The following is a 23,115-nucleotide window of genomic DNA, read 5'->3' on the forward strand; positions in this document are numbered from 1 at the left end:
GCAATCAGTGTTGCAAAACAGCAGAGCTGTGAGAGCTGCAGCTGCTAATGTGTTTATAAGGAGACAAAGTTACGTTCTACTGTTCTGTTTTAGTTACAATTACATGACTCACCCTGGTAACTCCACCTTTTATTAAAAATAATCTCTGGAGGCAGATTCCTATGCATATGTGTGTCTGGCCCTTAGTTCTTAACAGATCATATACATTTTTAGAAAATGTGGATTTCTCTGGAGTGAGACATTGTACTACTGATATTAAGGTATAATTTTATTCATCTTTCAGTTATCTGCATGCCCATGTAGATTAGGAGCACTGACAAATTCACTTTAACCCCTTCACGACGTGGCCAGTTTCTGTTTTTGCGTTTTATTTGTTTCTCCCCTTCTTACCAGAGCCATAACTTTTTTTTTTTAGTTTTCTGTGCACATAATTTTTTTGCAGAACGAGTTGTACTTTTGAATGACGTCATTCATTTTACCACATAGTGTACTAGAAAACGGAAAAAAAAAATGCAAGTGGGGTGAAATTGTGAATAATAATGCAATACTGGCGTTGTTTTTGGGAACTGTTTTTTTACTGTGTACACTTTGTTGTAAAAATGACCTCGCAATATGACTCTGCTTATCATTACAATAAGGCTGTATGCCCACGTAGCGTTTTTTAAGCGTTTCCGCAACGTTTTTAAACGCGCTATTCTGCCGCGGAAACGCTTAAAAAAAGCATTCCATGCATTCCTAATAGAAATCGCACATGTTGTGCCAATGGTGCGTTTTTTACCGCTGCGGAATCGCTTAGCGGTAAAAAACGCAACATGTACATTAATTTTCCAGAATCGCCCGCGATTACGCATGCTATCAATTGTATGGGAAAAAACGCTTAGGAAAACGCTTGACAAACGCTTAAAAAAGCGCGTCAAAAAACGCATGCGTTTTCCCGGGAGCAGGGTGTGCGATTCTGCTCAGGTATATTCTGCATGAGAATCACTACGTGGGCACATAGCCTTAAATTGATGCTAAACCTACCTATCTAGATTTTTATTTTAGTGGTGAAAATAAAACGCAGAAGTTTGCAAAAAAAACATTTCTTGGGGTTGAATAGACCCGTAAGGTTTTCATTTTTCAGTTGATGGTGCTGTTTGATGATTTTTTTTTTTTTTCAGGGCGAGACATTTTTATTGATACCATTTTGGGATATATAAGACTTTTTGATCACTTTATGTGGTATTGCAGCGACCAAAAAACCCACTGTAAATTTGGTATTCTTTAATTTTTTTTGTTTGCAGTGTTTACCAATCGGGTTTATTATTTTTATTTTTGATGAATCTGACTTTTCTGAATACGATGATGCCAAATATGTGTATTTTGATTTATTATCTTTATTTTTAATGATAGACAAGGGGAACAATTTGAACTTTTACTTTTTTATTTTTTTTCATATTTTTTTAAAACCTTTTTTATTTTTTACTTTTCTCTGTTCTTATTAGGGGACTTGGAGCTGTAATTGTCTAATCGCTTGTTCTATATACAGCAATGCATTGCTGTATGTAGTAAAAATCACTGTCTGCTTTGATGCCTGTCCACAAGCAGGGTTTTAAAGGAGCTGCATAATGACAAGCACAGAGGTCTTCAACAGATGCCCTGCTGTCATAGCAACCCATCGGCTAAACACGATCACATCACGGATGGGCGTATGGAGTGATGCACCCCCATGCTGACGCGTGTTTAATGCTGCGGCAAATGTCGTGAAGAGGTTAAGGGAATGAATGAAATGCAGTACCAGGAAAGGTTAGCAAACCAGGGATTATTTAGTTTGGAAAAACTAAGACTTAGGGACCCAGTCTTACTACAATGTACAAACACATGAAGGGACAGTACAGAAATCTTTCTAAGGATTTTTTTTTTACACTTAAGCCTACAACAACTATAAGGGGGCATCCTGTAGGTGTAGAAGAATGAAAGTTTGTCCATTACAAGCAGTGAATCTTTACTGTAAGATCAGTGAGAGTATGGTTGATCAACAAAAGAAAGTTCATGGACTTCCTGATTACCTTTCTTGAAAAGCCACCACAGGAACGCAAAGCATTCTCAAGAAAACTACCGGTGTTTTCCTGAAGTGGCTTTGTCTGGGAAAATTTGCTAGATGCATCGGAATCTAAATGACGCCATGTTCAAACAGTCTGTTTTATAACGTCCAATTAATTTTTATAAACTTCCTCATATCTTCTAAATTGTAATGTCACACTGCAATCACTTTTCCTAAACACCAATTTATCTTTTATGTAATTACCACTGATTTCAAGGTTTTCAGTACTAAGGCCCCGATTTATCAAGACCAGTGATTTTCACGCCAGTCCTGATAATTTGGGAGTCGAGCCTGACACGCCCAATTCATTAAAAGGCGTGTACCTTGCCAGAAATCTAACTACAATCAGATATATACAGTATGTAGGACTACTATTAATGTGAGACTCTATTTTATATCTCCTATTGTTGGATGTTGACTAAAATGTGTTGTCATAATGCATATTTTTTTTTTAGGATAATGAGAACTGTTCTTTATACTTGGGTGCGCTAAAAGTGCCACAAAAAAGCAGACTAGAATGCGGTCAGTCGTAGCCCTCTCCAACAGGAAAAAAGCCCCTAGCAACCAATCCCTGTCCCTCCGAGCCAGAAGGCCACAGCAAAACTAAGTGCCTAGTAGGTTGGCTTCTCTACCAAGAGAGGAGAGCCAGGTGTTTTCAGGTGGGAGAAGAACCTAAAGGCCATCACCCCTAGACCGATCAGGAGGGAACCCATATGGGAAGAGCACCCTGGAAAGTCTTCCCGACGGACACTCATGCAAATTATGACACACACATGAAAACACTATAAATAGTGAAGGTTTTCTAGTGTAATACTAGCCGGACCCTTCACCGGAATTTGAAAATTACCTATCCTAGCCAAAAGGCTTGGAAAAGGGTGTGTGCTCAAAAAGGATGAAAATTTGAAGTGCAGTGCAAAAGTACTATAAATTCAGATGTGTTTCCCATGCCTGGTGAGATAAGGTCACCACTTCACACCTCTGGCTCTCAATCTTATCCAACCTAATGACCTCGATCGTGGAGGGCCAGGGTCTAAACCGGAAGACGATAAAAGTCACCGCACCAGTGCACCATCCCATAATGTGCATAATGTACCGATCTACTAGGTTGACCCAGGTTATAGATGTCTTTTCGAATGATGCTACACTTGCTGTTAGCCAAAAGGCTGTGAAGTAAAAATGTTTTATCTGTGTTACTAAACTATTAATTTTTTCTTAATCTTCATTTCCTATTATTTCAGGTTCACATGGTGGCCTCGCAAACAATTACTTGTTGTTGTATGTCCAAGAACCAATTTCATCGTAGCTACCAGTATATTCTGGAAATGCTCAGCACTTTTAAGTGTATTTTAAATTATTCTATTTGGGTACGCTAAAACAGACAAGCTTGTAATAGGTTATATTTACATTGACAGTAAATTACATTTTGAAACTTTGAAGGTAAAGAAATTATGTCTGAAGTCAAGGATTATAACAGATTTAGGATTTGTCAGGGATTATTTAATCGGAACTGTCATAATTGTAATTGACATAAATGGTAATATTTAAAAGCATAGTATTTAGTAATTATTTAAAGATCAAAGAAAATTAAAGACTCTGACTTTGTTAGATTCAGTTTCTGCATAGTGAATCACCACATAAAAGCTTTGCTCATAACATATTTCTATACTATATGATGCAGCTTTCTATAAGGCACACCTAAAATGTAGACAACGAAAAATAAAAAAAACTTTTCCTTACTAATTAAAATTCCACTCACCTATCACAGTAGGCTGACAACTAGCAAAGCACTCCCCACAACTAGTTCACACATCCTTACACTTCTTCCTACCGCCACTCGCCGTTTTGATAGGCCAGTGAGACGTCTGCCCTGGGTGACTCACTAATACACACACAAACCTAATAGGTACTTTTCTTGAACTTTGGCATAAACAAGGTAACACCACAAGACCATACTTTGCCTCTTTAAGGTTGTAAGTAACATAGTAACATAGTTTTGAAGGCTGAAGGAAGATCTTATGTCCATCTAGTTAAGCCTATTTTTAGTGCAGCTGTTCTGCATTGTTGATCCTGGGGAAGGCAAAAAACCCACAGAGTAGAAGCCAATTTTCTCCATCGGGAAAAAAATTCCTTCCCCCTAAGCTGGGTCAACCATCTACCTATAATATTATGTTATTCGTAACCTTCTATACTGTTACTCACAAGAAAAGCATCCATTCCTTTCTTAAATTCATTCAGTGAATTGGACATCACCACTTCCTCAGGAAGAGAATGCCAGAGCCTCACTGCTCTTACCGTGAAGAACCCTCTTCTATGTTGGTGCAGAAATTGTCTTTCCTCCAAACGAAGAGCATGTCCCCTTGTTCTTGTCACGGTCCTTGGTACAAACAGTTCATTGGAGAGATCTCTGTATTGCCCTCTGATATACTTGTACATATATATTAGGTCTCCCCTTAAGGTACTGTCACACTTAGCGATGTACCAGCGATCCCGACCAGCGATATGACGCGGTCAGGATCGCTGGTACATCGCTAAGTGGTCGCTAGTGAGCTGCCACACAGGCAGATCTCACCAGCGACATCGCAGGGGACAGGGGTCGCTACTTACCTGTCACACTAGGCGATCCTGCGTCCTCCCGCCCGGCTCCACGCTCGTCACTCGTCTCTCCACAGGAAGCGCCCGACGAGAAACAGTCCAGGACGTTCTCGCGCGATCAGCGATAACCAACGGGGGAGCGGGTTGTAGGTAAGTATCACACACAGCGATATCGCTATAACGTCACAAGTTATAGCAATATTGCTAGCGATATCGCTTAGTGTGACAGTACCTTAAGTCTTCTCTTTTCTAGAGTAAATAGACCTAATTTTGATAACCTTTCTGGGTATTGTAGTGAACCAACTCCTTTTATCATTTTAGTAGCCCCCCTTTGAACCCTTTCAAGTTCAGTAATGTCTTTCTTGAGCACCGGCGTCCAAAATTGCACACAATACTCCAAGTGTGGTCTGACGAGTGATTTGTACAGAGGGAGAATTATGTTTTCTTCTCGTGTCCCCAGACCTCTTCTAATGCATCCCTTGACCCTATTTGCTTTTAGATCAGCAAGGAACAGACCTAGGCCGGGGTCAGACTTGCGTATACAATGCGAGAAACTTGCATCAATACCAGGCACTGCCGCCGACACTAGGGACCAGAGCGTGTGGCTGCATAGAAATACATGCAGCTGCACACTCCGGTTCCGAATGTCGGTGGCAGTGCCTGGTATTGATGCGCGAGTTTCTCGCATTGCGCGAGCAAGTCTGACCCCGGACTTATTCAGTTTTACATTTAATATACAAAACAGTACAGTGCTTACAAAAATGATGAAAAAATAATAAAAGGACATACAAAGAGAAAACAGTGCAAAAATAAAAGGGCTAAATACAGAAACGTCTAAAGGATGGAAGTTATGAAACCTTCTTGCTGAGGAGATTTCCGCAGAAATTTGGACAGCTCTACATTTCACATCTCCTGGGTCTGACCATGAGTTTGTTTGGATGAGATATTATAAAGGTTCTCATCCACATTCCTCACCCTTCCTCCAGGTCAGTTGAGAGAAGGTTGGCTAATTGTATGCAAGGAATATGGGTGAAAAGACTTACCATATATACTTGAGTATAAGCCGAGTTTTTCAGCACATTTTTTTTGTGCTGAAAACACTCCCCTCAGCTTATACTCGCATGACGGTCCCAGAAGAGGTAGAGGGAGCAGTAGGTCACAGGAGGCAGGAGCTGTGGCTAAAGCCTGTGCCTGCTGCTAAAGAGAAATTAATATTCACTGCGCTGGCAGTGGCACCAGACCGCCCCCCGGGTGAGTATAATCTAACTTGTTTTTTTTTATCTTTCAGGTTACATCGGGGGCTTATGTACAGCATTACAGAATGCTCTAGATAAGCCCCTGATGGCGGTGCCAGAAACTTATATGCGAAAAAATAGGTGACAGATTCCCTTTAAGTAGTAAATTGGCTCTGTCACTAAGGGGTTAAATAAGCGAGTCTCATCCGAAATACGTAAGAGAATAGTGCATGCTGCTTTTTTTTTTCACAAGGACACTTTCTGAAAAAATTGTTACCGTATATACTTGAGAATTAGCCGAGGCACCTAGTTTTGCCACAGAAAACTGGGTAAGCTTATTGATTCGAGTATAAGCTGGGTATACATTGTCACCTCATCTCTGTCCTGGTATGCGTGGTTGCCTCGTCCTGTCCTGGAATGTATGGCTCCGGCTCCCTCATCCTGTTCTGGAATGCATGGCTCCCCCGTCCTGTCCTGGTATGCGTGGCTCCCCCGTCCTGTCCTGGTATGCGTGGCCCCCCTTCCTGTCCTGGTAAGCGTGGCTCTCCCGTGCTGACTCCTGTCCTGGTATGCATGCTTCCTATTACAAAAAAAAAACATCCTACTCACCCTCCAGTGGGCCCTCATAGTATCTCGTTGGTCCTGGCGCTCTCGCAGCATCTCGTTGGTGCCGGCTTCCTGCAGCTCTTCCTGTGCTGAGCGATCACGTGGCACCGCTCATTAAGGTAATGAATATGCGCTCCACGCCTATGAGAGTGGAGATGCGTGCATATTCATTACCTTAATAAGTCGCCGGCCGGCTTTCTGGGACAATGACTCGTGTATTAGCCTAATTCATCTTTTGCGACTTTTTTAAATGTCTTAACATTTTTGCTCATGACTAATGTGCATGATCATGCGACTTTTTACTTTTAAAATGTTCAAAAATGGTAGACAACTAAAAAAGCATCTTTGATTTTTGTACAAAATTAAAAACAGCAACAAATACCACAAAACCTAAAAAGAAAAGTTACCTAAATAAATGCAAATGCTGAGTCAAGGCCAAAAGGATTTCTTCACATGTTACAATGTTTGTTGTGATTTTGAAAAATCGTACCTAAAATCACATGAACACAGCAATTAAATTAACAGTAAACATGAGAATGTTAAAAAAATTGACTTGTGCTAATTGTCCCTATAATCAGTGCACAAAAGCATGACTATGTATTCTATAAACTTTGCTATTTTCTGCATATACAGTATGTGGGAAATAATATTTTCTTTTGGCAGCCAACAGAGAAAATACAGGTGAATTTAGGTATGCAGGCCCTCGGGGCAAAAATTCAGTTTGGCAAATCCTACCATACATCAGAACCGAATCTTGACAATGAGTAAATTGCACACTATTAGGATTTAGTATGGTATCGTGTTTAATTTTATAATTAATGCTCCTAACATAAATACAGATGTAGTAATCCTTAACTTGTGATACATGACCATGTTAATAAAGTATTGTGCCATCTGACATTATCTGACAATTGTCCCTTACACTCTACAAGTGTCAGCAGTCAGAGCTTCAGTTGTACTCGCATCTGAAAGTTGCAAGTACAATATGGGAAAGGTATGGGGTCACTAACTGAAAAGTAATTAGAATGCCAGTAAAGCATACAGAAATGTAATAACAAAAACAAAGCATATGCAAAACGAAAACTGCACATGCAAAAACAAGGCTAAATTACCAAGATATCAATATATCAAAGAACTGTAGCACAGCAAATTAAAAACAAAAACACCAAAAAGGGGTGTACAGAAACATATCATAGCCCAAGATAATGGACAAGATAAACCACATTCTCAGATGAAAATACTTCATCCAGATATAAAATGAAGCTCACAAATAACAAATTTATCCCACCAAAAATAGGTCAATAATGTGACATACACATATAATGATAGCTTGCTAACCAAACAAGGTACAAGTAAATGTGATATAATATACTGAAATGAAAAGAAAATTTACTTATTTGACTTTTTTTAAAAGTAAATATAAAATAAAATCAGTAAAGAAAAACTAATGTACAATCTGTAAAGTACAAATAATGCATATTCATGTAAAAAACAACAAATGGATAATAAAATATGTTAGGAGATGATGAGTATGGGATTTATTGTATGTGGAATGTACAACTCCTGAAGTGGAAAATTAATTAAAATCTTCAAGTAGTAAATATGATATGTTGGAAAGCACCAAAAAGATAGCTATAAGAACAATGGAAAAACCCTATAGAGTCTGATAAAAGATCTTAATGCTATGTGGGGTGACGGCTTGGAGTTCGAAGATTCTTCAGGATTCCATGTATAAAAATAGTGAATATGATGTGTCAGAAAGTACCAAAAGGTAGATACAGTGGGGAAAAAAAGTATTTAGTCAGTCAGCAATAGTGCAAGTTCCACCACTTAAAAAGATGAGAGGCGTCTGTAATTTACATCATAGGTAGACCTCAACTATGGGAGACAAACTGAGAAAAAAAAATCCAGAAAATCACATTGTCTGGTTTTTTTTCATTTTATTTGCATATTATGGTGGAAAATAAGTATTTGGTCAGAAACAAAATTTCATCTCAATACTTTGTGATATATCCTTTGTTGGCAATGACAGAGGTCAAACGTTTTCTGTAAGTCTTCACAAGGTTGCCACACACTGTTGTTGGTATGTTGGCCCATTCCTCCATGCAGATCTCCTCTAGAGCAGTGATGTTTTTGGCTTTTCGCTTGGCAACACGGACTTTCAACTCCCTCCAAAGGTTTTCTATAGGGTTGAGATCTGGAGACTGGCTATGCCACTCCAGGACCTTGAAATGCTTCTTACGAAGCCACTCCTTCGTTGCCCTGGCGGTGTGCTTTGGATCATTGTCATGTTGAAAGACCCAGCCACGTTTCATCTTCAATGCCCTTGCTGATGGAAGGAGGTTTGCACTCAAAATCTCACGATACATGGCCCCATTCATTCTTTCATGTACCCGGATCAGTCGTCCTGGCCCCTTTGCAGAGAAACAGCCCCAAAGCATGATGTTTCCACCACCATGCTTTACAGTAGGTATGGTGTTTGATGGATGCAACTCAGTATTCTTTTTCCTCCAAACACGACAAGTTGTGTTTCTACCAAACAGTTCCAGTTTGGTTTCATCAGACCATAGGACATTCTCCCAAAACTCCTCTGGATCATCCAAATGCTCTCTAGCAAACTTCAGATGGGCCCGGACATGTACAGGCTTAAGCAGTGGGACACGCCTGGCACTGCAGGATCTGAGTCCATGGTGGCGTAGTGTGTTACTTATGGTAGGCCTTGTTACATTGGTCCCAGCTCTCTGCAGTTCATTCACTAGGTCCCCCCGCGTGGTTCTGGGATTTTTGCTCACCGTTCTTGTGATCATTCTGACCCCACGGGGTGGGATTTTGCGTGGAGCACCAGATCGAGGGAGATTATCAGTGGTCTTGTATGTCTTCCATTTTCTAATTATTGCTCCCACAGTTGATTTCTTCACTCCAAGCTGGTTGGCTATTGCAGATTCAGTCTTCCCAGCCTGGTGCAGGGCTACAATTTTGTTTCTGGTGTCCTTTGACAGCTCTTTCGTCTTCACCATAGTGGAGTTTGGAGTCAGACTGTTTGAGGGTGTGCACAGGTGTCTTTTTATACTGATAACAAGTTTAAACAGGTGCCATTACTACAGGTAATGAGTGGAGGAAAGAGGAGACTCTTAAAGAAGAAGTTACAGGTCTGTGAGAGCCAGAAATCTTGATTGCTTGTTTCTGACCAAATACTTATTTTCCACCATAATATGCAAATAAAATGAAAAAAAAAAACAGACAATGTGATTTTCTGGATTTTTTTTTCTCAGTTTGTCTTCCATAGTTGAGGTCTACCTATGATGTAAATTACAGACGCCTCTCATCTTTTTAAGTGGTGGAACTTGCACTATTGCTGACTGACTAAATACTTTTTTTCCCCACTGTATAAGAACCATGGAAAGACCTGGTGAAGTAAAGAAAAAAAATAGTATTTAAAAAAATATAAAAAAGGATATTAGTATGTGTATACATACTTACATCTGATAAAAGCTTGCAAACCTGTGAACAAAAGACCTTCGTCGATGCTATGCGGTGTGACCATTTGGATTCTTTCTGTAAAAGGAGAGAAGTTAGAAACCGAACATGAACATTTCATGAAACTTTTTTAAGACAAAATACCTGCATTCCTTGACATTTATCACCATAATGGTGTAGAAAATGTGAGGCAAGTGTGATCAATCCCCCTTTTACTTGATGTGATCACGGGGCCCCAGATTGATTGTAGAAATGCGTTTCTGAACACATTTATGCAGCTCTTTTGAGTGCAAGACTCCTTAACCCCTTTGCAACCTCCGCCATACTAGTTCTGCGCAGCTTGCTTCCCTCCCTTTGATGTGGGCTCCGGCGGTGAGCCCACATTTTTCCCAGTACTTGTCAGCTGTTTTGAACAGCTGACATGTGCGTGGAACAGCCGTGGGTGGAATTGCGATCCACCCTCGGCTATTACATATTTGGTATCGCTGTGTTCAGAATCTCCCGATCTATCAATGAAAAAAGGATTAACCTGATCGCTAAATGGCGTAGCAAAAAAAATGTCAAAACACCAGAATTACTTTTTTGTGGTCGCCGCGACATTGCATTAAAATGCAATAACGGGCGATCGAAAGATCGTATCTTCACCAAAATGGTATCATTAAAAAGTCAGCTCAGTACACAAAATAAGCCCTGACCCAACCCGAGATCACAAAAAATGGAGACGCTACGGGTCTTGGAAAATGTTGCAATTTTTTTTTTCACCCCGTAAATAAAAAAGAACCTAGACATGTTTGGTGCAAATTAACTCTTAATGACCTGGAGAAACATAATGGCAGGTCAGTTTTAGCATTTGGTGAATGTGGTAAAAAAAAAAAAAAACATTTTGGAATTGCACTTTTTTCCAATTTCACTGCACTTGGAAGTTTTTTTTCCCGTTATTGAGTACACAATATAGTAAAATCAATGGTGTTGTTAAAAAGTACAACTCGTCCCGCAAAAAACAAGCCCTCACATGGCCATATTGATGGAAAAATAAAAAAGTTATGGTTCTGGGAAGAAGGGGAGGGAAAAACAGAAGCGCAAAAACAAAAATGGGCAGGATCTCTAAGGGGTTAATATCTGTCCAAAAGAAAAGTATGTCATCAATAACGAAACTGATGGGTAACAAAGTATAAGTAGATACTGTATCACATAACAGTCTTATACTGAAGCTACAGAGACAGGGACTTGGGGATACCACAAGTGTTTCTCACCAAATTAAAATATCAAAAAGTTAATTTCAGTTCTTCTAAACAAAAAGTGAAACTCATATTATATAGAGCAATTTCAACAGAGTGATCTATTTTTATTTATTTTATTTCTGTTAATGTTGATGATTATGGCTTACAGCCAATGAAATCCCAAAGTCATTAGTAAATTATAATAATTAACAAACAACACCTGCAAAGGCTTCCTAACCGTTTAAAAAAGTCTCTTAGTCTTTCAGTGGGCTCCACATTCATGGGGAAGGAGGTTAAGCCACAAAAGGTAATTGCTAAAGAAGCTGGCTGTTCACAGAGTGCTGTATCCAAGCATTTTAATGGAAAGTTGAGTGGAAGGAAAAAGTGTGGTAGAAAAAGGTGCACAAGCAATTGGGATAACCACAGCCTTGAAAGGATTGTTAAAAAATTTGGGGGGATTCTCAAGGAGTGGACTGCTGCGGGAGTCATTGCTTCAAGAGCCACCACACACAGACCTATCCAGGACATGGGCTACAAGTGTCATATTTGTTGTGTCAAGCCACTTATGACCAATAAACAAAGTCAGAAGCATCTTACCTGAGCAAAGGAGAAAAAGAACTGGACTGTTGCTCAGTGGTCCAAGGTGGTGTTTTCAGAAAAAAGTAAATTTTGCATTTCATTTGGAAATCAAGGTCCCAGAGTCTGGAGGAAGAGTGGAGAGGCACACAATACAAGCTGCTTGAGGTCTAGTGTGAAGTTTCCACAATCAGTGATGGTTTGGGGAGCCATGTCATCTGCTGGTGTAGGTCCACTGTGTTTGTTTTATCAATACCAAAGTCAGCGCAGCCGTCTACCAGGAAATTTTAGAGCACTTCATGCTTCCCACTGCAAACAAACTTTTTCGAGATGGAAATTTCCACACTGAAACATGGTACCAATACCTCGTCTAAAAACAAAAGTATCACTGTGTTTGATTGGTCAGCAAACTCGCCTGACCTTAACCCCATAGAGAATCTATGGAGTATTGCCAAGAGGAAGATGAGAGACACCAGACCCAACAATGCAGACGAGCTGAAGGCTGCTATCAAAGCAACCTGGTCTTCCATAACACCTAAGCAGTGCCACAGGCTGATCGCCTCCATATCACACCACATTGATGTAGTAATTGATGCAAAAGGAGACCCAACCAAGTATTGAGTGCATTTACTGAACATACAGTTCAGTAGGCCAACATTTCTGATTTTAAATTCATTTTTCAAGTTGGTGTTTTAAAGCATTCTAATTTACTGAGATAATGACTTTTGGGTTTTCATTGACTGTAAGCCATAATCATCAACATTAACAGAAATAAACACATGAAATACATCACTCTGTTTGTAATGACTCTATACTATGAGTTTCACTTTTTGTTTTGAATAACTGAAATAAATTAACTTTTTAGAAGCACTTGTATACGCAGATGGATAAGGAATTGGCTAAATGACAGGAAACAAAGTAGCCATAAATGGTACTGTCATGGGTGTGTCAGATACTGCAGACATTCGCTCTGCTTCTGGCTGCAGAAGGTCTCTGCGTTTGGCATTGCAGACGCCCTCTTAATCTTTCTTACTTTTGGATCCAGTGGCAACTTCCCTCCAGCTCTAATTGACACACCTGGACCTGGCTGTTTATCGACTCAGTCTGCTTCAGGGAGTCGTCGTCGGTGATATTCAGTTTTCACTTGTGAAGGGTTGGAGCTATTGCAGTTGGCTTACTTCCTCTCTGATGCTGTTGGAGGACATTTGGTGTTATCTCTCTGGAGTCTGCTCAAGCTAAGTTGCTTCCCCCTTGTTTGTCTCCCTTTTTATCTTTAGTGTTCAGTGGGGACTGACCAGTGCTCATCTCCCCCTTCCCTATTCAGAGTCTAGCTCTAGGTATATACAGGGCTTAGATTCATGATCGGCGATTGGTGTGGAGCCAATATAGGGACAGTAAGGGAAGCTGGATGCTATGAGATCTGCCTACGGGGTTTCTACTCCCCCTTTTCCTAGCGTTTGGCTTCCTTCCCTTCCTTTTGTGTTGCACTTAGTCTTCCCACACTGTGCATGACAGGTACATTCTCTAAATGGGATATAGTCAGTAGTGGGATACCGTAGAGATCTGTGTTAGAAAGGATTATTTTTAATCTCTTTATTAATGACCTAGTGAATGGGATTGAGAGTAAAGTGTCAGTCTTTGCTGTTGACACCAAGCTACGGAGGATACCAAAATCTGACCTTGGTTTTACAATATTGCAAAACAATCTGGATAAGATGAATGAATGGGCAAACACTTGGCAAATGAGGTTTAATGTAGATAAATGTAGAGTAATTCGCATTGGACAGAGTAATCCTATTGCTGCATATACGTTAGATGGGAGTATACTCGGGACTACAGAACAGAAGAAGGACTTGGGTCGTGGGTATTCTGGTTACAAGCAAGCTGAGCAGCAGTACTCAATGTCAAGCGGAAGTTCAAAGCAAACAAGATTGTAGGATGAATAAAAAGAGTTAAAATGCAGAGATCCCAACATGGCATCCAGTTTAGTGCTCCACATTTTAAAAGGATTTTCAGAAGTTAGAATCAGTTCAAATACGGGCAGCTCGATTATTACAAGGGATGGAAGGCCTCTGATATTATGAGAGGTTGGAAAAGTTGGGCTTGTTTAGCTTAGAAAAAAGACGCCTCAGGAGATCTCATTTACATGTATAAATATATGTGTGGTCAGTACAGAGGACTGGCACATGACTTATTCCTTCCAAAGACCATACTTAGGACCAGGGGGCACTCATTACGGGTGGAAGAAAGGTGATTCCGGCCAGGGCTGTGGAGTCGGAGTCGTGGAGTCGGAGTCGGAGTTAGTTTTGGTTGGAGTCGGAGTCGGTAGAAGTGTACCGACTCCGACTCCAGCTTTAAAAAAAATGTATTAATATTTCATAATTGAACTTTCATATGAATTTTATAAATGTTACTCAAATATATATGTTCTATCAAACTATGAACAACAGTGATAAGCAGTTCTGCTGGAGATAGAGACATTTCTTACTTCTTGTGTGTCACTGTTCTCCACTGCCCTTATCTAATCTTATACTTGGTTAACCTCATGCTGCCCCAACCCCCTACTTACAATGTATGAAACTGAAAGTGAAAATGTGTTGCAAATTCTTAGTAGTAAAGCTCCTCCTCTAGACTAGATCATACTAGGTGTGCATCTTCCAAGCATCTCACAGCTGCCTGCTACTCAGAAGAGGAAGACTGTAAGAAGTATTATCCTTTCAACAAACTTTGCATCAGTTAACTGTGAGTACATGAGGAATAATAACAGTATTACTGACCACTATATCAGTTGTACGACCTGGCAATAATTTTGTACAATTGTTTTTAGGAAAAACAATTGTCATTTGGATTGTGAATGCAGAATTAAAAACCTGAGAATGTCAAAGAAGCATCACATTAAATCAGCTGTATTTGAACATTTCACCATCACTCAAGATAGAAAACATTATGTCTGTCAGTGTATGACAAATGATCCAGACGAAAACAAATGCTGTGAAGCCAAGATGAGTGCATATTCAGGCAAAGATAAAAATGCTCCTACCAGAGCTTCTAATCTAAAGAGACATTTACAGCGCTTTCATCCAGAAGTATTGAAAGCAGTGGATGAGAAAGACTGCATCCAAACCAATGAACCAGTGCCCAGCTCTTCCAGCCAAACAAAGGAGCAGAGAACTTTGCAGCCATCATTTGCAAGCTATTTTGTCAGTGACAAAGTTACTGTGACAATGACAGTAGATACATTTAAAAAACAGATCATAGAGCTTGTTGTAAAGGATAGTGTGCCTATTTCATTATTTTCACGACCAGCTTTTATGTGTCTGAATGGGGAAATGGCCCGCAAGCTTGGTGTTTCTCTGGAGAGAGAATTAGAAAATTAGTAATCGAAGAAGCTTTTAAACAAAAGGAAGAACTTAAAAAAACTCTCACGGGACGCTTTCTGTTTCTTAAAATGGATGCCTGCACACGTCACAGAGTGAACTATTTTGCCATCAATGTCTGATTTGTTTGTGACAAAAATGAAATAGTTACCAAGACATTGGCAGTAAAAGACACCAAAGCTCATCACACCAGTGAGTTTCTCCAGGTCTTGGTGGAAAAGGTTCTGCAAGACTATGAACTTAAAAAAGAGCAAGTGCTTTGTCGTAACTGACAATGCTTCAAATATGATAAGTACTATTAAGCTAATGAATGAGAGTAATGATGGTGACCAGCAGCTAGAAGAACATTCTGGGTCCACAGACACAGAAATGTTTGAACTAGAGGAACACAGTATTGTAACTGAGGAGCAAACTGAAGTTGCTTCAGATGAACAGCAACATGATAGTTTAGATGATCTTGTTGAAACTGTGTCAATATGTTCTTTCATTCATCACATGCGCTGTGTTGTGCATACGCTACAGCTGGCTATAAGAGACAGTCTGCAAGAAGGACATGCTGCTGCACTGATTGGCAAGGTGAGAAAATTGGCTACTGTTGCGAGAACCCCTAAAGTTGACTCAATTTTGAAGAGACGTGCTGGAAAAGGGGCAATTATTGATCAAGCCACACGATGGGGCAGTACTTACTTAATGATTCAGCGCTTGGTTGAACTGAAAACCTTTCTTGTAGACATGGCTAACCCTCAACTGACACTAAATGAAAGTCAGTGGAATCAGGTGACTGAGCTGGAAAAATTGCTAGAGCACCCATTTACAGTGACTAAAAAATTACAAGCAGAGGACTTAACTCCAGGTATTTTCTTAAAGGAGTGGAAGAACCTGATGTTTCGCCTGTCCCAAAGAGGAGGGTTAATTGCAAGTGGCATTGCTACATCAATGAAACGGAGAGAGGAGCTACTATTACAAAATAACATTCTTTTGGCAGCTGTTTATGTAGACCCAATGCATCAGATTCTTCTAGATGATCAACAGCTAAGTAAAGGAAAAGAAGCTCTGTTTGAAATAGCAGTAAGGATGAAAGGGTTGCAGAACAGTCAGGAGGAACAAGAAGAATTTGGTCGTCCTGCCACATCTTCACCTTCATCATCAACTGATGAAGAATTTAATTTCGAAAAATATTTGGATCACAAGGACCGTGCAAAGCATTCCCACATAGAAGAAGAGTCATCCCCATCAAGGAACACAGCCAGTACATTTCAGCAGAATTTTTCATGTGCACTAAAAGAAATTGAGAAATTTGACCGTTCATCAAAAATAACAGTGCAACAAGCGATTCCTCTGTATCCTGACATTGTCAGAGATGTTGCCCGAGTGGTTACTGCTTTGCCACCAACACAAGTTAGTGTAGAGAGGTTGTTCTCTGCTCTCAAAATAATTAGATCAGATTTGAGGGCATCCATGAAGGAGGATCTGACAGAGGCAATACTTTTTCTGAGGACAAATTTATAGATTTCTTCTTATTAACTGCATAAAAGTGTTTATTGCATATTTACTTACAGTTTAGAAAAGTTTATAAAAGTTATTTGCTATATTCTAATTGTATTCTAATAAATGTAGTTTTTGCTCTAAGTGGTCTGATTACTTATATGATGGTGAGAAACTGAATAAGCACGATGTTTAATATTTTACAACAGTAAATTTGTTGTTATGAATTGGCCATTTATGAAGGAGTCGGAGCCGGAGTCGGAGCCTGATAAAATCCAGGAGTCGGAGTCGCAACTGTGGCTTACCAACTCCACAGCCCTGATTCCGGCAGCTAAATAGGAAAGGGTTCTTTACACTTAGAGCAGTCAGAATGTGGCATGCCCTGCCACAAGAAGTAAAAATGGCAGATGCTATGATAGCTTTTAAAAAAGGGCTGGATGATTTCCTCGTAACTCATACTATTGTGGGTTATAATTAAATTAGTGAAAAATGTGCAATTAGTGGAGAAATTTGGACTTGATGGAACTAGGTCTTTTTTCAACCTATGCAACTATGTAACTATGATAATAAAATAGTTGTCATGTAAAGCAAAATACAAGAGGTCCAGCAAAAATAATTTGTGCTTATGATTAATGGAATCAACATGATTCAAAAGGAACAATGTATCATGTAGCCCATACTTATGGGCATTATTGGAGTATAACTGCAGGGCTGTGGAGTCAGGAAGCCAATCCACCGACTCAGACTCCTCAATTTCCCTGACCTCCAGCTCCACAGCACTGCCTCGCTACTGAGCATATACATAAAGTACAGCACAGATTCATCTCAACTAAAAGCCCAGATCCTTAGATCAGGAATAGAACAGACATTTATAGGACATTTCATAACATTTCCAAATTCTTATGAAAATATTTCCAGCACATCCTGCAAGGAGCTACTGAACCCAATTTATTATATATTTTAGGAGTTGGAGTTGGTCGAGATTGCATCAGGTGCTCGGGTATGAACCGAGTATCGTGGGTGCTTGAGTGACATGCATGAGTCTCCGCCTGAAAGTTTCACGGCTGTTAGACAGCCAAAAAAAACATGCAGGGATTGTCTGCCATACACAGGCAATCCTGGCATGTATTTTTGGGTGCCTAACGGCCGTGAAACATGCGGTGCTAGCTCTAGCATGCCATTTGAGCACCTGCGATACTGTGTGCATACCCAAGCACTCAATACAAACTCGAGTAACGAGCACTTGCGCTCAACACTGATGAAGACATATTCAATGCGTTATCAAATTCTGCGTAGTACGTTTTGGGTTCAAAATCCTCACTATGCCCCTGGATAAAATCCTTAAGGAGCGTCGTTTCCAAAATAGGGTCAGTTGTGGGGGTTTCTGCTGTTTGGGCGCCTTAGGGGTTCTCCAAATGCAACATAATGCGCACAGTCTATTTCAGCAAATTTGTGTTCCAAAATTCAAATATTGCTCCTTTTATTCGAGCCCTGCTGTTTGTCCAAACAGAACTTTATGTGGGGTTTCGCCATGCTCATAAACTGGGTAACGAACTGTGGGGTCCACTTTTTGGTGTAACCTCTTTCAAAAGTGAGAAATTTGGGGCTTAATCAAGATTTTAGAGGTAAAATTGGAAAAAAAAATTCACTTTCACAAAAGGGGTGCGCTTTTTAAAATGGTATCACTTTATTGGAGTTTCCAATATATAGGCCCCTCAAATGTGACATGGCATCCGCTCTCAATTTCAGTTATTTTTACATTCAAAAAGTCAAAAGGTGCTCCTTACCTTCTGAGCCCTGCTGTGCGCCGAATCAGTAATTTTCACCCACAAATAGAGTATCTGCATACTCAGAAGAAATTGTAAGAAATGTAAAGCTTAAAAATTGCACAATTTTCATTTTTTTTGTCAAATTTTAGATATTTTCATAAATGCATGCAAATTGTATTGACCAAAATTCACCACTAACACGAAGTACAATATGTCACGAAATAAATAATCTCAGAATTAATGGGATCCGTTGAAGCATTCCAGAGTTATTGACTCATAAAGTGACAATGGTCAGGTTTCAAAAATTTGCCCCGGTCATAAAGGTCAAAAGAACCTCCGTCACTAAAGGGTTAATATAACATTATTTTATAGAATGATTTATTATCTTGTGTCCCCTGACAATAATAAGTTTCTGTGCAAATGTATGAATTGACAGCAAAAAAAGATGATGACATGCTCCATTGAATGCCATATTGCAGAGGTATTCTACCATAGAAGCATTCCTCCTCGCAGGGAATTTCTCACACCATTATTAATTTTATAACTATTTGATTATATTGATATACTGTACACTGCCAATAAAAATGACCTCAATAAATGATAACTGTAAGTAATATCTTATTTTTCTTATTTTAGGGATTAACACAAAGGCTACAATTGCATCTCAACGAGAAAAAGCTTGTAATCCTAGGATGGGTAATTTAGCTATTGGCCGTAGTTTGTGGACAGACACAGTCTGTGGCACTAATAGCACAGAACTATATTGCACACATACTGCATATCCTGACCAAGCTTGCAAGGAACCAAAGTGTGAAAAATGCAATTCTGCAGTTCCCAGACTATCACATCCAGCATCTGCGATGGCAGATTCAACTTTCAAAATTCCACGCACGTGGTGGCAGTCAGCTCGGGACATTCAGAGGGAAATTATACAATTACACTTAGAAACTACATTTTACTTTACTCATCTGATTATGGTGTTTAAATCCCCAAGACCGGCAGCCATGATTCTTGAGGGTTCACAGGACTTTGGTCTCAGTTGGCGTCCATATAAGTATTTCTCCACAGACTGCACACAGACTTTTCAGCTTGAGGATGATATTAATGTCAAAGGTGCTCCCTGTACATCTCGATACTCACAAGCATTACCTTGTAGTGGAGGAGAGGTAAGTGATTTTTGCAGAATCATTGAAAACATTTTTAGATTATCTACCTATTCTTTTGGACTATTATTATTATTAATTATTATAGCACCACTTATTCCATGGTGCGTTACATGTGAAAAGGGTTATACATAATGAAAAAACAAGTACAATAATCTTAAACAATCCAACTCACGACTGGTACAGGAGGAGAGAACGCTCACTATCTGCAAGGGATGGGTGAGGATATATTAGGTGAGGGTAGAACTGGTCATGCAGCGGTTTGGTGGTTACTGCAGGTTGTAAGCTTGACGGAAGAGGTGGGTCTTCAGTTTCCTTTTGAAGGTTTCCATGGCTAGAGAATTGCTTTATCCAATATGAGCAATTACAAACATTTGTAATGTTAATTGACTGAAGTAAATAAAATCCAACTATTTATCTTATAAAGAAATCATGTATACAAAAAACTGTAAACCATAACTCTACTTCGCTGATAAAATCATTGCTGTCACTAGGCTTCTCTGTTTTATGATGGTGATAGTGACACTAAAGACCTTCTTACAGAAGTAGTTATCATATTGTGCTTGATCTTCATTGATCATGCTGCCATAAAAATTAAGATTATTAGCAGCATGTTTATTTACTTTAAATATTATTCAATAAAACATTTCCACAAGATATTGCTGAAGATCTGTAACTATACAACAATTAACATTTAGTGAATATGCTTTGGATTTGCTGCAGAAAATCCTGTAGCAGTATTGTGGAATAGATTTTTTTTCATCCACTTAGGCTAGTTTCACACTTGCTTTTTTTTGCAGCGCGTTTTTCCCGCAAAAAAACGCATTGAAAAAACGCATACAAAAGCATACAACTGCTGCGTTTTTTTCAAGCATTTTTATGAGCATGCATGAAAAAAACGCAGCGTTTTTATGCGTTTGTATGCGTTTTTAGTGCGTTTTTACCGCGTTTGCGTTTTTTTCCAACATTAGGTGGCCCCTCACACTAACCCAAACCATGACTTTACTAACCCTAACCCTGACCCTAACCCTAACCCTGACCTTAACCCTAACCCTAACCCTAACCCTTAACCAAATCATACTTAACCCTGACCCTAACCCTGACCCTAACCCTAACCCTAACCCTGACCCTAACCCTTAACAAAACCATACTTAACCCTAACCCTGACCCTAACCCTAACCCTGACCATAACCCTAACCCTAACCCTGACCCTAACCCTAACCCTAACCCTGACCCTAACCCTTAACCAAACCATACTTAACCCTAATCCTGACCCTAACCCTGACCCTAACCCTTAACAAAACCATACTTAACCCTAACCCTGACCCTAACCCTAACCCTGACCCTAACCCTAACCCTGACCCTAACCCTTAACCAAACCATACTTAACCCTAATCCTGACCCTAACCCTGACCCTAACCCTTAACAAAACCATACTTAACCCTAACCCTGACCCTAACCCTAACCCTAACCCTGACCCTAACCCTTAACCAAACCATACTTAACCCTAATTCTGACCCTAACCCTGACCCTAACCCTTAACAAAACCATACTTAACCCTAACCCTGACCCTAACCCTGACCCTAACCCTGACCCTAACCCTTAACCAAACCATACTTAACCCTAATCCTGACCCTAACCCTGACCCTAACCCTTAACCAAACCATACTTAACCCTAACCCTGACCCAAACCCCAACCCTAACCCTGACCCTGACCCTAACCCTAAACCCCCTTAACTAACCCTAACTCTAACCCAAACCCCTAAATTCCATGGTTAAAAAAAAAAAACGCATATGCAAAAAAACGCATACATGAGCATGCCAGTGCGCACATATGCGCATCCATAGGCTATAATGGCCATTTTTAGCGCAAAACGTGCGCATATGTGCGCATGCGCTTTTTTGCAGGGCCAAAAAATGCAACATGCTGCGTCTGGAAAATACAAACGCACACCCCAAAAAAACGCAGCGCATGAAAATCGCATACATGCGCTTACAAGCGCGCAGGTATGCGCACCCATGTTAAATATAGGGGAAAAAACGCATGCGCACATATGCGTTTTTTTCCAGCGCTAAAAAACGCAAATGTGAAACCAGCCTTACTGCTGAAAAATTCTGCAGTGTCAATTGACATACCGAATTTTTATAAGACGCCTTGTTTTCCTCAAAAATATTTTGGGGAAAAAATGGGATTGCATCTTATAATCTGAATGTAGCTTACTGGCTGTGGTGCAGTGGTGTCCCAGGGTCGCTGCTGGAAGCTTCTGGCTGCAGCGACATGAATTGAGCGATGTTGCAGGTCCCATTCTGGTAGGAGGGGTTGTTTGGTGGTGCGGGGGCTCCGGCGGCATTTTGTCAAATCCTGGAGCCCCCACACTTTCCATGCTTTTCAATGGATTCTGGGAAAATGGCCGCCTGAGGCGATGCATGTGCAGATTGAGATATCTGCACCGAGATCTCGTCTCTTGATGTCTATGCTGTACATGCGCTACCTCTGGCGGCCATTTTCCCAGAATCCACTGCATTGAAAAGCATGGAAAGTGCGGGGACTCCAGGTTTTCATAAAATGGTGGAGCCCCAGCACCACCGAAGACCCCCTCCTACCAGCCAGGGGCTTGCAGCATCCCCTGCCGTCGCCAAATTTGGAGTTCATCTTATAACCCAGTGCGTTTTATAGTCTGCAAAATACGGTACATGGTCAAACTTTAAATCTGCAGTATGTCAGTTTATTTATGTTGTGAATTTCAGCTGCAAACTTTATGCAACATAACAGGTGAAATCTGCCAAGAAACCTGCAATAAAACCCACAACATTAACCGCTATAGATAAGGTACGGGGCAGATGTACTTAATGGTATGTGCACATAGTTTTTAAAGAATTTGTGTGGAGTAGGTGGGCTCTGTGACAGTCACTGTCAAGGTGCTGTAGGAGAGATCTGTTTTGCTGAGGTTAATGGCTTCAGTGAAGTAAAACCCAGGAGTTTGTCTTTCAGCACATTAAGTGTTGCAATGGGTTAACATCCAATTTGTTTAAGGGCTGAGTTTTTTGTGGACATGCATAGAGCGGGTGGGAGGTTGTCCACCTTATCTTCACCCTGTAGTGTGGTGTGGGTTGAAATAGTCGGCCCGCAGAGGCAGTGTTTGGTAGGCCTGGAGAGTGGAGCTCCAGTGCGTTGTGTCCTGTGAACAAAAGCTGAACCTTTGGATGCTGATTTCTCCTGAGTGAGCAAATTTCTCACAAATGCAAGGACTATGTACATCGTTTCCTGTTTTGCCCTAAGGGCCGTGTTTAATTTTTCCTCACCGTGGTTTATTCCACATGTGTATATAATAAACCCGTGAAGGACTGAAAAGAGACCGTGTTCCTGTGCCTACCTCTGTCAGCTGAGTGAGCTGCTCTACCACAGCTCCAAAACAAAAACTGCCTGGACAATTTGCTGAAAAATTCTGCGGTGACTCTTAATATTCATTTCTTTTGTAAAACCACTTTACTGCTCATACTGTATGTTCAGTGTTTTTAGCATTTTTTTTCT

The 23,115-nt window shown here is 40.2% G+C and overlaps 1 protein-coding gene across 1 annotated transcript in view; it reads left to right on the forward strand.

Annotated features, from left to right (window-relative positions):
• The window catches only part of NTN4 (netrin 4), a 324,642-nt gene that overhangs the window by 23,478 nt on the left and 278,049 nt on the right, over positions 1 to 23,115 (forward strand). The window contains exon 2 of the mRNA XM_073573200.1: positions 19,057 to 19,586. Within this exon, the coding sequence (XP_073429301.1) occupies positions 19,057 to 19,586 (530 nt within the window). The remainder of the gene's footprint in view (positions 1 to 19,056; positions 19,587 to 23,115) is intronic.

The sequence above is a fragment of the Dendrobates tinctorius genome, unplaced genomic scaffold, assembly GCF_039654945.1.
Source record: "Dendrobates tinctorius isolate UK_male_01 unplaced genomic scaffold, ASM3965494v1 ptg000035l, whole genome shotgun sequence".
In the NCBI taxonomy this organism is placed as follows: Eukaryota; Metazoa; Chordata; class Amphibia; order Anura; family Dendrobatidae; genus Dendrobates; species Dendrobates tinctorius.